At 35.8% G+C, this 16,976-nt stretch overlaps 1 protein-coding gene across 1 annotated transcript; it reads right to left on the bottom strand.

Annotated features, from left to right (window-relative positions):
• Positions 1-2,203: 2,203 nt before the first annotated feature.
• Positions 2,204-4,816, bottom strand: LOC133324962 (uncharacterized). Its single transcript, XM_061533787.1, has 3 exons — positions 3,719-4,816; positions 3,045-3,479; positions 2,204-2,984 (listed from the first exon to the last, which is right to left on the bottom strand). Exons 1-3 carry the CDS (start codon positions 4,427-4,429, stop codon positions 2,406-2,408), a joined length of 1,725 nt encoding a protein of 574 aa, XP_061389771.1. The 5' UTR covers positions 4,430-4,816; the 3' UTR covers positions 2,204-2,405.
• Positions 4,817-16,976: the final 12,160 nt, after the last annotated feature.

Genomic DNA, 16,976 nt, shown 5'->3' with positions numbered 1-16,976 from the left:
CATAGTTCTCGTATAAAAGTTCCGCCTCGTTTTCGGTATGTTAATGGTTTTGCGGCATTTGGGAATTTTAGGTTCTTGAAGGGTGAGTAACATCTTTGCAGAACATTTTCTATAACAGGACGAAACAAGGGCACTGCTTAATTTGTTCTATGTTGAAGCTCGTAGCTTCTTTTTGCCTTAGAGCACAAACAATCAAATTTTCCGGCCATTACAATGACGTAATTCCGGCTGTTACAATGACGTAAAGGACCCTACCGATTTAAGCGACTTTCTCAATTCCGATCTTAATACCTTTTTCACGTACTATAATCCTTTTACTCTGTGACCACAGTATCCTCAATTCCCGGTAAACATTTTATTGCACATATTCTTCATTTCTCTGGCTCTCTCTCCCTCTCACCCACCCACTTCTTCTAACTATTTTCGCATCATTTCTAGTCCACTCGCTTGTCTTTCTAGGTTTTTTGTTTTATGTTTTTTATACGCTGAATAACAATGTTTAAGTTATGTTATGAATTTGTAATTGCTTCATATGAAATAAAAGCTCTTAAATAAAACATATTTATTTTTTAAACTCCGCCGCAGTCATAGTGCGATAGCGACTTACTAACATTTCGCAACGGTTATGAAGGACCAACCAAGGAAAAATTTTGGAAGTATAAAAAATAGGAAGAGTTGCTTATTATGCGAAGAACATAAACATGAATAAATCAAGAAACAAAATATGGTTGCTTTCAAACACCTAAAATATTTTTTTGAAAGAGGAACGAAAAAATAAATAACTGAAGTCAACAGGATAACAATATACAAGTTGGAGAATGATACAATTTGGTTAGGACAATTTTATGGCACTTTGTCTATTTGTGAAAGAGATTGAGATAAACTAAGAATCAATTTATTTCAAATGTCAATAGACCGAAGAATACCTGTTCTGATTAAAATTTTATATTGAAGAAATGAAAACCACTTCTTTGGCAGTTATTCGATAATTCATAAATATAATATTTTGATAAGTACATAAATGTGTTCAGTAATAAATAAAATACCGCGGGGTAGTATATTAATACCTTGGCCATATATCGGTGTTTGCCAACATAAATACACAAACAAAATCTTATTTCGATTTTGATGTTTCTTCATATTCCCATTTTCTCTTCATTAGCTTTTGCAAGAAACAATTTCCAAACAAATAAATCTGTTTGCATTCGTCTAGATTAACTTTGATTTCTGCTATAATTTAAGTTTGCCGTAACTGTACTCGTACAATTATCGATTTCTTCTTAAACCAATATCCCAGCAATAATAAAAAAGCAGAAACGTTTTCTTAATGCGGTCGGGACATTTACATGGACACCATGTTATTGCATTATGTGGTAGTAGGTTGTAATTAAACTGTACATTTGGAAACATTATACTATATTACATAATTTCTGGAAAATATGGTTTATTGATCAGAAATCCGATATGCCAACTTATGACCAATTCGATGAGATTTAAAACGTAATAATACAGAATATGACACGTGACGTCTTGGTATTTTCAAAATATTTAAATTTTTTTAAAAACCCCACCTAATATAATTCTCTAATTATACCCTTCACAACTCTGTGGTACAGGGTATTATGTCTTTGTGCATATGTTTTTAACAGGCAAAAGGAAACAAGATAGACACAGGGTTTCTTTTGAGAATATGCATAGAATCACTTTCTGAGTCGATTTATGCATGTCTGTCCGTCCATCTGTCCGTCTGTAGATTATAAATTCTAAACAAAGTACAGGTCGCATTTATGATCCGAATTGGATGAAATTTGGCATAGGTCACTTATTTGGCCCAAAGACGAACCCCGTTGAAATTGGGAAAAATCGGTTCAGATTTCAGATTTCTGTTTAGAAATAGCTCCCATATATATTTTCGTCCGATTTAAGGTAAATGGACCACAAAAGTCCCTATATATCATCGATTTGCACGAAATTTGGAATAGCATAATGAATTAGGTCTAGAATGATGTGTTTTATGTTTCCTAAAAATCGGTCCAAATTTAGATATAGCGTACTGAATTAAGTCTAGAATGATGTGTGTTAAGTTTCTTTGAACGATTTCGTCCGATTTAAGGTTAATGGTGTACCAAATTGGTTCATGTTTAGATAAAGGTCACATATATTAATTCATCACAATTCATGTTGATGACTCTTCTGTGGCGACCTGACTTAACGCCCAACGGACATAAAGCCAAAAATTGATTTTGGGCGTTATGTCCGCCCAAACCCCGGACATAAACCCCAAAATGAAATTGGGCATTATGTCCCCCAATGCCGCGGACATAATGCCCACTGGGCGTTATGTCCGTTTTTATTTAAAGTAACATTTTTGCAGTTCAATTGTAGAAATTAGAAGTTTATTCAAATCAAATATAAATTTCTTGTGTTTGACCCACAATTTGTCTACAGAATGGACATAATATTAAAGTACCTTGATTATTATGTTTATCTTGTATTCCTTCAAAACAAGGTTTACAAAGTTTTGCATGCCTGCATGGAAGCAGAAGCATACATTTTTTGTTTTTAAAACATATTTCACATAACAACCCATCCTGAATGATAGGTTGACTTTCATCCTCAGTTTCGCTTTCATCAATAGGTGTTCGGTCCAAAACTACTGGGGCGAGATTATTTATTTTATTGGTCATCATCTGGAGGAACATTTTGGGAGTAATCTGTTTATTTGCCAGTTGCTCTGTGAGAATTTTCACTTGCTCATTGCGGTCTCTATTTCGTTTTTTTGGTGGTTGTGAAATTTCCGAAACGCCATCTAAAATCTGTTTCAGATCAACATATTTCTGAAACTCTTGCTGTCTAATTATTTGTAAAAAGTCCCAGAATGAGCCATGCATTGGAATTTGTGCACACAAAAAGCTGTTATATGATTCCACAGCGCTCGTAGTTCGTACGCATTCACCATGGACAGAAAATTTGAGTGGACTTTCCTATGGAAATATATATATATACATATTTAAAATTTTCTGAATATATATGTATGTACTCACTAAATCTATCCATTGTCTTTGAAAATAGTCGAAGAATTTCTCAAATACATTCTCTGATTTGTAATAACAGTTCATGGATGCGTACGCTTCTTGTTTGCACAAATTGAATGCGGTTGGTATATCGTCTGGAGGAAGCAGTGGTAAAACAAGCATCTTTTTAAAAATTCGCCTTGCCGCATCAGTGGTTTTTACAAATTTAGCCAATTCTGAGATGTTGGTTAATTTTCTTCTTAATGCTTGGCAGTAATGGAACCAGCATCCCTTTAGCTGCACCTCAGGATATACCTTTAATATTCCACTTCGTAGGGCCTTCTCAAAGTCTGTGGTAAAAGAGGCTGGTTTAAGGCGAAACACATTTGCGTCTATGAACCGCAGAACGTGTTCGTAGGATTTCTGGGTTTTCTTCGACATAAGTATGTATGCAAAAGGGAATACCTGCAAAACTCGGTTATGAATGTACCCATACGGAAAATGTATGCCTTATTTTAAATTAGAAATTGAGTAATGAATCAAGCCGAAAGATGTTGAGAGCTATTGATCAATAGTCATAGACGGTGGATTTATATAAGAAAATCGCGCGATTTTCTTGATTCGGCTTGATTCATTACTCAATTTCTAATTTAAAATAAGGAATACATTTTATACACATAATAACATCTAACTCAACAACTTACGTGGCGCTCATACCCGATGTATATAAGAAGTAATTGTTTGTAACCGCTTGATGGCACAACTGCAAATGTCGCATCGACAAGATAGTGACGAGAGTCATCATCCATAGTAGAAATTAATTTGGTCATTGGTAAGGAGCAGAATAGGGTGTAGCTAAAGTCTGTTTCCAGGATAGTTGTTTGATAAAATGGTTCGTCCGGCGCGCTCTCACACATGCCGTATTGCTTCATGTGTTCGCTTTTGGCAAATAGGTTTATAAATTCCTGAGGAGTTTGTGGAGATTTCGGCATAGCTTGGCTCTTTATCCGCCTCAAGTGCCTCTGCATTTTGTTAAAGACAATTTGATCAGCACTATCCTTAGCATTTCTGCATTCAGCGTTAAAAACAACTCGAACTTTGTTTGCTACCAAGCTCGGTTTGGAAACACCTTCTTTTATTGCAGCTTTTAATTTAAATTGTTTCATTAGGCTTTCCTGGTCGCCATGGTCAGAGTGTCCATTATTTTCTTTTGGTGAAATTGCTACTTCTCTGTTAATAACTTGAAGAAATGCTTTGCAATTATTTTGATAACAAATGTATCGCCTTATGCACTCTCCTTTTTTATTTGTGTATTGAGTTTTAAATTTGTACAATTGTTTTTTCGTCGGCGTATACACTAACTCACAATTGCGGCGAGCGCCTACAACAAACTCGAATTCAACAATTTCACCCATTCTTATCACTAGTTTGGAAACAACTGAATGATGATTGCTATTTTACGCATCAACCACTGATCTTTTACAACTTATTCTTAATAGCTAATATACCGTTATTTTGAAACCAGTTCTGCATTACAACATACCTAGTTCCCAAAATATTACATTTAAATCATTAAATTTTGAAAAAAAAACCCAAAATATTTTTTGGGCGTTATGTCCATTTCGTATGCGGACATAACGCCCAAAAAAGTTTGGCGTTATGTCCTATTATTTTTGGGCATTATGTCCGCAGCATGGGGGGACACAACGCCCAATTTGATTTTGGGGGTTATGTCCGGGGTTTGGGCAGACATAACGCCCAAAATCAATTTTGGGCTTTATGTCCGTTGGGCGTTAAGTCAGGTCGCCTTTTGAGATAAATGAATGAAGTTTTTAAAGTTCTCTTTTCAAAAAAGATCAAAATCCGTATGAGGTCATTTAGTCAGGTCGCATTTAAAAAGTTATTCTATGCATATTCTCAAAAGGAACCATGTGTCTATCTCTTTTCCTTTTACCTGTTACAAACATATCCAAAAATACATAATACCCTGTACCACAGTGTGGTGAAAGGTATAAATCTGTTCAGATTTGGATATAGCTCCCATATATAGTTTCGTCCGATTTTAGGTAAATAGTCCACTTATGTCCCTGGAAATATTTTGATTTCGTCTGTTAGGATACATATGTAGAATATACCCAAAGTGGTGAAGGGTATCATATAGTCGGCCCAGTCCGACTTTACTACTTTCCTTACTGGTTTCTACCGATTTTATGTAAATTGTGCACTAAAGACCCAAAGTTTGTCCGAGTGCCACACAATTTTGTACAATGAACTGTATCGGTCTACTGTTTGGGGTAGCACCCATATAACTGTACACCCCATTATTCGGTGATATGTGGAGTTTGGGCACGTTTTTCAATTAATTTGGCTACAACTCATAATAGCACATTTCTCTACAAAAACTATTGAAACCAGTCAAGTTTTTAAGATATCCCCATATATAGAAATCTCCTTCCCTTTTTCCTTCCTTTTTAACCGAATTGGGTATAAGTTCGCCAAAAATTTACTATGACATAGCGCCCCACCGGTGAAGCTCCCGAACGTATACAGGTATCTGAAATGTCAACCTCATGGCGGAGGGTATAAATTTTCCACTTTTGTAAGGTCGAAATTTCCATCCTAAGTTTCTATATTTTAGTATTTCGACTTGCAATGTATGTCCACGTTTGGCGTAGATCAGAATAGAACAAGGTTGGTGTATGTCTAATATTTCGTATTGTGGGTGCTGTAGTACAGGTCCAAAATGGTCATAAAATATTAAACACACACATTGACAATATTTTCACTGGGATTATCGTTCAGCTCTAAGTCATTGTACTCTCTTTCGCACAAATCGCATTTTTAACGGATTTCAAATCATAAAAAACAATTCTGCCCAGAGTTAAGCATTAATGTAAAACTTTTCAACTTATTGTAAACTTCAATGCAAAAGAAAAAATCCCGAAAAATGTTAAGATTTCTCATCAAGATTGTCATTGGCACAGCGAAGAAGTTTTATAGTCAAATATCAATATTTGAATTTATCATTGAAGAAGAAGAAGAGGATGAGACGAGTGGTAAAAGATGGTGGTCTGTAATTCTGCGATAGCGGTTAATAAAATCAGATAAAGTTTTCGGTATTTGTGGTTGTTAAAATTACTTTCATCAAACCTTTACCCGGCGTGGTTGATGATGTCGTTTGCCTTGCAAATGATTAAATTTCAACTCATTGGCAGAATTAATCTTTTGACTTGTATTTTTCGATTCTTTGAAAAAGACAGAAAAGTATTTTCTTAACTACATATCTTGTGGTTTATTACAAGTCACTGGCATTGCAAAAAAGTGATAATAATAATCACACAAACTATGTAGACATCACGTGGCAGATGCTTGGTCAGATTGCGTCAATGTGCAGTAAACGGAAAATGATTTGTGGTTTGTTGAAGTTAATCTGAAACAAGTAAATAAAATAAAAGTGGTTAATAGTATCTTGAAAGGGGATTATATGTCCGCTTTAACATTGCGAGTGGGAAAGTTGAGGGGAATGACAACCTTTCACTTCTCTCGCCCACAAAAGGGCAATTTTCACAATTAAAATTGTAGAAATAGCCAGTAAGGAAAGTAGTAAAGTCGCACTGGGCCGATTATATGATACCCTTCACCTCTTTGGTATAATCTACATATATATCCTAGTAGACCTCACGAATATAAATATGTGATATTTATCTATATGTGAACCTACTAACTTCAATCCGTACATATATTCTGAAACCTATGCTAAGTTTCATTTAATTCGGGCAGATTTAGAGTCGTCAAACTTTCGTGTCATTTGGACAAACATTAGGAGTATGGTGCACCATTTACCTAATATCGGACGAAATTATACATGGTAGCTATATCTAAATCTGAACCGATTTTCACGAAACTTAGCAAACATCATTCTAGGCTTAATTCAGTACGCCGCGCCAAATTTCGTGCAAATCGAAAGATATATAAGGACTTTGGTACACCATTTACCTTAAATCGGACGATAATATATATGGGAGTTATATCTGAATCTGAACCGATTTTTACGAAACTTTTCACACATCAGTCTAGGCCGAATACAGTACGCTGGTCCAAATTTCGTGCAAATCGAAAGATATATAGGGACTTTGGTGCACCATTTACCTAAAATCGGAAGAAAATATATATGAGATATATATCTAAATCTGAACCGATTTTCAGGAAACTTAACACACATAATTCTAGAGATAATTCATTACGCTGTGCCAAATTTCGTGCAAATCCAAAGATATATAGGGACTTTGGTGCACCATTTACATGAAATCAGACGAAAATATATATGGGAGCTATATATAAATCTGAACCGATTTTCGGTAAACTTAACACACATCATTCTAGACCTAATTTGTTACGCTGTGCCAAAAAGTGATTCTATGTATATTCTCAAAAGGAACCATGTGTCTATCTCGTTTCCTTTTGCCTGTTACAAACATATGCAGAATGACATAATACCCTGTACCACAGTGTGGTGAAGGGTATAAAAAGAATTTGGTTCAAGAACCTCAAAATACCGAAAATTGGGGGGGTACCCTTATATGGGGGCTACCAGAAGAAATTGACTAATATTTATAATTTATAGTGGAGAGATTTGCTACCTAATAAGAGTGACCTGTGCCAAATTTCATCCAAATCGGATCATAAATGCGACATGTACTTTGTTAACAAAAATACATGGACGGACATGCATAAATCGACTCAGAAAGTGATTCTATGCATATTCTCAAAAGGAACCATGGGTCTATCTCGATTATTTTTGCCTGTTACAAACATATGCACAAAGACATAATACCCTGTACCACAGTGTGGTGAAGGGTATAAAAACAGTTTCTTGTTCTTATCGATATTCCCCCGACTTCTTTTTTTGGAGATTTTGTCCGCGTTGTACAACCAAATCGGCTGTAAATTAGTATTTTCAACTACCATTGGATGTGAAATCTTCGTACCAAGAACTTTCTCTATTGACTAAGGTTTCGGGTAGGCCTCCATATTGGCTATAATTCAAATGTAATTAAGGTATGCCATAGTGTTAAGACCATAATAGATAAAAACACGGTGTTCTAAAATAATTTGATTAATTCAACCTTTAAAAAAATTGACCGCCGTTTTCGATCCACATTATTAACATTTTATATTTTTCTTGCAGAATCGTAATCAGCGTCCTCAAAATCTTTATATGTGATATTTATTTATTTATTTAATAAATCCACTTCTCTAGTTATGGAAAAAATAGTATCTAGTGCTGAGCTTTGTTTACAATTAAACGTGGACAGGCAGACGGACGAACGTGTATAAATCGACTCAGAAAGTGATTCTATGGATATTATCAAAATAGTCTATATCGTTCTCTGTCTGCCTCTTATAAAGACCAAAATGGGTGGGAACCATATATGGAAGATACAACAAAACAGAAGCTAATATTGATAACTTTTGGCAGGAAGAGCCAATTTCAAATACCGAATAATGGGGGTACCATTACATGGGAACTAGTCGAAAACTTCAATCAATATTGACAATTTTTTTACTCAAAGATCATCCAAATGGCTCACATTGATAAAATTCATATAACCTCTGTACACTATCAGCTACATATCAGCATTGCCCATTAAAGAAAATCTTAAAAAAACCAGCTCTATTGTTTGGACAAATTTTTAAGTAGGCATTTTTATACCCTTCACCACACTGTAGTACAGGGTGTTAAGTCATTGTTCCTTTTGAGAATCTGCATAGAATAACTATCTAAGTCGATTTATGTATGTCCCTCCGTCTGTCTGTCTGTCCATCTTAAATTGTAAACGAAGTACAGGTCGCATTTATGATTCGAATTGGATAAAGTTTAACACAGCTCATTAACTTGGTCCAAAGACGAACTCTATTGAAATTTGGAAAAATCGGTTCAGATTTAGATATAGCTCCCATATATATTTTCGCCCGATTTAATGTAAATGGTGCAATAAGATCTTATATATTCTTCATGTTTCGTGAAGATTTGTTCAGATTTAAATACAGCTCCCAAATATATTTTCGTCCGATTTTAGGTAAATGGTGCACCATACTCCTAATGTTTGTCCGATTGACAAGAAAGTTTGCACAACTTATCAAAATGAGACTAGAATTGCGTTATTGCGTTTTGTTGAAATTGGTGCAGATGAGATATAGTTTCCATACATATTAAGCACGGGTTCCTGACCAGAGATGGCCTATCAGAATCAGTGACGTAAATGACATACATTTCCGACGTATAATACATACGTCAGAAACGTCGGAAACCTACCCAAATCCATTAGGTTTCTGACAAAATAGCTATTTCCATTAATCAATTTGGAAATTACGCATGCTTTATTCAAATTAATATAAAATTTCAAAATTTTCTTCTCAAAAAATTTAAATTTTTTTATCAGTTCTTGTATGGAATAGTCAGATATATGTAAAAATAATATATATTCTTGAAAATAACTGTGTATGCTGATAATATTGAAATAAATGACGTTTACTACATTTATTACATTTTATACAGGTATATGACGTTATCGACATGTACACATTTTTGGCAGTCGAAAACCTAAAAATTCGTCACACGGACCATCCCTGTTCCTGACTGAGATTAAATTTTGAACAGTGCGTGTAATAATTTTGCTATAAATAGAATGTATTAAGTTTGCTACAAATCGATTTAAATAAGTTGGTCCCATTGCTTTGTAGGCAAATGTCTCTAAATCTGCCCGAATGAAATGAAACTTAGCATAGGTTTCACAATATGTGTACGGATTGATGTTAGTCGGTTCGCATATACATAAAGATAACATATTTAAGTTCGTTCAAATTCATGTCAATGTTCCTTCGAAAAGGCGACGTCTATTAGGATATATATGTGGAATACATCAAAGTGGTGAAGGTATCATATAGTCGGCCCAGTCCGACTTTAGTACTTTCCTTACTGGTTCTTTTTATAAGCGGATTAACAAAGTTAATATACTTCCTACCTGCTGGTAGAGAACGGTAGAAGATTTATAAAATATCCTGTTTTTATACCCTTCACCACACTGTGGTACAGGGTATTATGTCTTTGTGCATATGTTTGTAACAGGCAAAAATAAACGAGATAGATACATGATTCCTTTTGAGAATATGCATAGAATCACTTTCTAAGTCGATTTATGCATGTCCGTCCGTCCTTCGGTCTGTTGATGTTGAATTGTAAACAAAGTAAAGGTCGCATTTTTAATCCGATTTGGGTGAAATTTGGTACAGCTCATTTTTTGGCCCAAGGACGAACACTATTGAAATTGGGAAAAATTGGTTCAGATTTAGATATAGCTCCCATATATATTTGTGTGCGATTTTTGGTAAATGGTGCACCAAAGACCCTGAAAATCTTTCGATTTGCATGAAATTTGGCACGGAGTACTAAATTAGGTCCAGAATGATGTGTGCTAAGTTTCGAGAAAATCGGGTCAGATTTAGATATAGCTCCCATATATAGTTTCGTCCGATTTAAGGTAAATGGTGCACCAAAGTCTCTATATATCTTTCGATTTGTACGAAATGTTGCATAACGTACTGAATTGAGCCTGGAATGATGTCTGCCAACTTTCATGAAAATCGGCCAAGATGTAGATATAGCTTCCATATATAGTTTCGTCCGATTTCATGTAAATGGTGCACCAAAGTCCTTATATATCTTCCTATTTGCACGAAACTTGGCATGACGTATTGCATTGAGCCTAGAGCGTTGTCTGCCAAGTTTCGTGAAAATCGGTTCAGATCTAGATATATATTTTTTGGTCCGATTTAATTTAAATAATGAGCCAAAGTTTATATTTTGCATAACGTACTGAATTTAGTGCAGAATTTTGTGTGCCAAGTTTCGTAAAAATCGGTTGAGATTTAGATATAGCTGATGTGAAGTAATTGACGCACCAAGAAACCAATATATGGCTGATAGGAAGTAAACGCGCCGAAATTAGTATAACTTAACCTGTGATAAGTTTCGTTGAAATCGTTTCATATTTGGGTATAGCTTCCATATATATTTTCGTCCGATTTTAAGTAAATTGTACATCAAACTCCTCATGTTTGTCAGATTGACATCAAATTTTGCACAACGTACAAAATTGAACCTAGAATAACGTAGGTACGTTTTCTAGAAGTCGATTTTCATACTTTTTTCTCCAACGATTGACATGTTTATGGATAGATCTAGTCCGATTCGAATTTAGATAAATATCACATATTTTATTTCATCCAATTTCATGTTAATAATGATGTTTAATATACCCATAGTGGTGAAGGGTATCATATTGTCGGCCCCGTCCGACTTTACTACTTTCCTTACTGGTTTATTATTATGTTATCCATGGAGATTTATTGCATTGTCGTAAGGTATTCATAACTCCAGTCTACTTCTTATTTTGATTACATGGATATTAAAAATAACAAGAAGCATGTTAAATACATTTAGCAAAAGAGATACAAATGAACCCCTCTGCAATTATTTAAAATTTAAATTATATTACAATTCTTGGGTCCGATACAAAACCTTATTCTGCTAACAATAAAATTCATATAAAATCCTTTGTAAACAACACCAAAAAAAGGCCAATGATTTCCCCGATTCTGTTTCTTAAACAATAAAATACATTTCTTTCATTACAAAACATTTCGGAAGCCACTGCAAACAACAATAAGAACAATGTCACAAAAGGTCATTTGTATAAAATGTCATATTAAACAATTGTTGGACATTTTATTGCAAGGGGTGGGGTTGTATGTATTTTATGTGATTTTTTTCCTGAGAAGAAAACCTAACACTTTTTTGTTAGATTTCTAGGCTTATCAAATAAACAATTAAATTTTTGTTGTTATTTTGTTGATGACAAAACAAATATTTTAAAATTGCTTAAATAAAAAATATGTCAAAAAGGCAGATAAAATTTGGGGGGAGGATGGCAAAGCACTTTTAACCCTCAGTTTATGGCTTCTGGTATTATTTACATGTATTTATGTAGGTACGTGATTAAACTTTCGTAATTATCCGTATCCAATCAAAATCATGAAATAATATTGTAACTCCAATTTAAAAGGATTTTGGAATTTACCTGAGTCCCTTTTTTATCGCCCCACATATTGTGCAGGGTATATTAATTTTGTCATTCCGTTTGTAAGTCATCGAAATATTCATTTCTGATCTTATACAGTATATGCTCTACAACATTTTCCTTATTAGGTTTGTATGAATTCAACTTCAACGTCTAAGTCCGACTACCTCAAAACTACATCGCAAAATAAATTTTTTAATTTTATTAAAATTTCGCCTTACTTCACTGTTATTAATCGTCTCCAGAAAATCCAATCCCTCTTACGCTGTGATATTTATAACACCGAAATCCTTTCCTTTATCAGCTTAAACTTTACCATTGCAGTTTGGGGTTACTTCGAGTTCCTTGAAAGATTTACTTCCTTCCATTCGAATAAAACAACCAAAAATTTTAAAACTTCAGAAGAAAAGTCATAGTTATACTCAACTTCTTTTTGAAGAGTTTTTTTTGCAATTTTTTTTACATTTTTAAGTCATCTTTTATGCATCCTGCAAACAGTTGTGAACTATAGACCTACTCAAAAATATTAAATGGATGGGATTATGTTGACAACAAAAAGTCAACATACATGTGAGTTGATGTTGTAAAATTCAGAAGTAAAAGGGTTATTGAAAGGGTAATATATTATTTAAATTTATATAGGCGGGGATTTGGGTGGCGTAGGGGATGATAGATACCAAGCAACGGCTCTGATTGGCTTTAACATGGCGAAGTCCAGGCTTATCTCGGTCCCTCTTTCATCTCAATTGTAGACACTGACATCTCCGCGGTGCCACCTGGGGAGCTATTTTCATCACCCGGTGAAATAGTGAGCTAATATGAACTATAAACCAGTATGGAAAATAGTAAAGTCGGACGGGGCCGACTATATGATACCCTTCACCACTATGGGTATATGAAACAGAACTATTATCATGAAATTGAATGAAATAAAATATGTGATATTTATCTAAATGTGAATCTACCTAGATCTATCCATAAAGTATGTAAATCGACTTCAAACAGGGCCGCCACCCTGCGTACGTCCCTGTATGTTAGGTTATACTAATTAGGTTATACTAATTTCATATTAGGTTATACTAATTTCAGAACGTTTTGTTCCTATTGGTTCCTTGGTGCGTCAATTACTTAAAATATCTGAGCTATATATGTGCGAGCTATATCTAAATCTGGACCGATTTTCTCGAAACTTGGCAGACATCACTCTAGGCTTAATTCAGTACGTTATGCCAAATTTTGTGCAAATCAAAAGATATATAGGGACTTTGGGGCACCATTACATGAAATCGGACGAAACTATATATGGGAGCTATATCTAAATCTGGACCGATTCTCTCGAAAATTGGCAGACATCATTCTAGGCTCAATTTAATACGTTATGGCTAATTTCGTGCAAATCGAAAGATATATAGGGACTTTGGGGCACCATTACATGAAATCGGACGAAACTATATATGGGAGCTATATCTAAATCTGGACCGATTTTTCCCAATTTCAATAGGGTTCGTCCTTGGGCCGAATAAGTGACCTATGCCAAATTTCATCCCATTCGGATCATAAATGCGACCTCTACTTTACAATTTAACATCTACAGACGGACGGACGGACATGCATAAATCGACTCAGAAAGTGATTCTTGCATATTCTCAAAAGGAACCATGTGTCTATCTCGTTTCCTTTTGCCTGTTACAAACATATGCACAAAGACATAATACCCTGTACCACAGAGTGGTGAAGGGTATAAAAAATGGGTTAAAGCGTCGGGTTAGTTGACCACTCTTGGAAAACCCAACCTACTACGAAAAAGCAAAGAAAAAGAAAACCAAACCCCCCCATTGTTGACGACCCCCGCAAACGTATAATCTGCGCATCTGCACATGGAATGTTCGCAAATTGTACACAGTTTTCGCTTTGGCGGATGTACTCAAGAAGTACAAAGCCGATATTATTGCATTGCAGGAAATGCTATGGAAAGGGACTGGTGTAAGTAAATCAGATGATTACGCCCTGTATTATAGCTGCGGATTTATGGTTAAGAGGAGAATAAAAGACCTCGTCTCCAGATTCACTCCAGTAGATGAGCGAATTGCTATAATCAGTATAAAAGCGAAGTAATTCTACATCAGTCTCATTTGCTCCCATACTCCGACCGAAGATAAAGATGGACAGACGAAAGACATATTTTACGTGCGCCTAGAAACAGCATATGACCGTTGCCCTGGCCAAGACATTAAAATTCTGCTAGGAGATTTTAATGCAAAAATCGGAAGGGAAATATCGTTGGGCCCACCGTCGGGAAATTCAGCCTTCACGAAGAAACATCCGACAACGGCATGAGGTGATTGACTTCGGGGCAGCAAAAAACATGGTAGTTAGCAGCACCAGATTCAAGCATCTCGATATACACAAGGCCACCTGGATCTCTCCTTGATCATGTTATGATAGGCGGAAGGCATTCATCCAATGCTTTATACGTGCGATCGATCCGTGGTGCGAATATCGATTCGGACCATTACCTTGTGGCAGCCAAGGTACGTGCCCGTCTTAATGTAGCAGCAAAGGTGCGATCTGCAAAAGCTGCAAACACAACAGGTAGCCGAGGCATACTCCGCTCAACTTACCCACCTCCTTGACAAAAGTACTTCTTGTCCCGATAATAGTACAGAAGCACAATGACAAAGAATTGCCCACTCCCTACAAACTGCAACAAAAGCAACACTTGGGTACCAAAAACCACCACCAAGAAACCCATGGTACGATCAGGAGTGTCGTAATGCTACTGATGTGCCGAATAACGCAGCGTATAGGGCAACCCTGCAGACAGTAGCAACACGTAACGTGATGGAGAATTGTCGGGAGAAAAGGAGAGAGGAAAAACGTGTTTCAGAAAAAAGAAGAAAGAACAAGAAAAACGTGAGCGTGAGCAAATCGAGATGTACAGGAGTCAGAATGAAGTCCGGACATTTTACCAACGAGTAAAACCCCAAACTGAAGGCCTTGGTGCAGGCACATCCACCTGTAGAGATGAAGAAGGAAACCTGGTGACAGATACAGACAGCGTGTTGAGTATCTGAAAGGAGCATTTTGAAAAGCTTCTGGTACCAAATAGTGGCGTTGAAGAAGATACCCCAGAACCAATAAGAAACCATGTCTGCATTCGGCATCTCGGAGCCCTCTAACACCGAACGAGGATTCAGACAAGGTGACATTTTGTCGTAAGACCTTTTTTACATCCTGCTGGAAAAGGTCATACGAGACGCAAAGGTGAACAAGGTGAAATGGCACTCTGTACAACAAACAACACATGTTACTCGCCTACGCCGATGACATCGATATAATGGGTCGACCATTGCGAGCGGTAACAGGCACCTTGAACAAATTTAAAAGGAGTCTGCCAAAGTGGGTCTGGCAGTAAACGGCGAGAAGACCAAGCTGATGGTATCAACGCGCAAGACGTCCAGTAGGCTCGGACCAACTGTGGAACTTGAGAACTACAGCTTGGAGGTAGTTAAAGATTTTATATACCTTGGCACCGCCATAAATAAAACGAATGACATCAATTTTGAAATTCGGAGAAGGATTGTGATGGCCAACAGATGCTACTATGGTCTGAGCAAACAACTCAAAAGCAAGGACAACTACCGCCAGACCAAACTCACACTTTACAAGACGCTGATACTACCCGTTCTATTAGATGGATCTGAAGAATGGGTACTTGCGCAAGCAGATGAGACAGCTCTTGGGGTGTTTGAAAGAAAATTTCTCCAAAAGATCTACGGGCCGATCTGCATCGACGGTGAATATCGGCGTCGAATGAACCACGAACTTTACAATTTATACGCGGACATCGACATAGTCGTATTGAGCTGCAGCGACTACGGTGGCTAGACCATGTTGTGCGAATGAATGAGAATGCCCAAGCTCAAAAGGCATATAAAAGCGAGCCTAATGATGGTTTTTTAACAAGCCAGCTAAGTAAGTAAGTATAGGCGGGGATTTTTCAAGAACTACTTTAGACGTAGATTTCTTAAAGAAATTCTTTCGAGGGCTACTATAGGTGTGAATTTTTTAAATAATATTTTTCTTGGCCTACTATTGGCGTGGATTTTTAAAGAAAAATTTTCAAGGGTTACTATAGGCGTGGATTTATTAAAGAATATTTTTTCAAGGCCTGGATTTATTAAAGACTATTTTATAAATGACTACTATAGGCGAGGATTTTTTAAAGAATATTTTTTCTTGTCCTACTGTAGACGTGGATTTTTTAAAGAATATTTTTTCAAGGCCTACAAGAGGCCTGGATTTATTAAAGACTATTTTATAAATGACTACTATAGGCGAGGATTTTTTAAAGAATATTTTTTCTTGTCCTACTGTAGACGTGGATTTTTTAAAGAATATTTTTTCTTGGGCTTATACAAACGGGTATTTTATAAAGAATATTTTCTCAAGGACTAAAGTAGTCCTTGTGGATATTATAAAGAATATTTTTTTTTTCAAGGACTACTTTAAGTGCGGATTTTATAAAGAATATTTGTTCAAGAACTTCATTAGGTGTGGATTTCATAAAAAATAGTTTTCCAAGGACTACTTTAGGTGTGGATTTTATAAAATAAGTATTTTAAATTCAATATCCCTTTATTCCACCACTACCCCCTCGCCGACCTGAACACAATAAACCATGTGCAGCAGTGTCTTAAATGCGGGCTAACATTGATGCAAATATTCCGTCCATAATCTTAATATTTTCTCAGTTTGAATGTAAGTCGAGTAATACCAGCACTGTTTATAAGATGATATGCGAAAGTATGTGTATGTATGG

The sequence above is a fragment of the Musca vetustissima genome, unplaced genomic scaffold (genome assembly GCF_032173495.1).
Source record: "Musca vetustissima isolate MV318-11 ecotype Yass unplaced genomic scaffold, APGP_CSIRO_Mvet_v1 utg69716, whole genome shotgun sequence".
Taxonomy (NCBI): domain Eukaryota; kingdom Metazoa; phylum Arthropoda; class Insecta; order Diptera; family Muscidae; genus Musca; species Musca vetustissima.
Note: the sequence above shows the minus strand (reverse complement) of the source record. Positions and strands in the feature narration are given on the sequence as shown.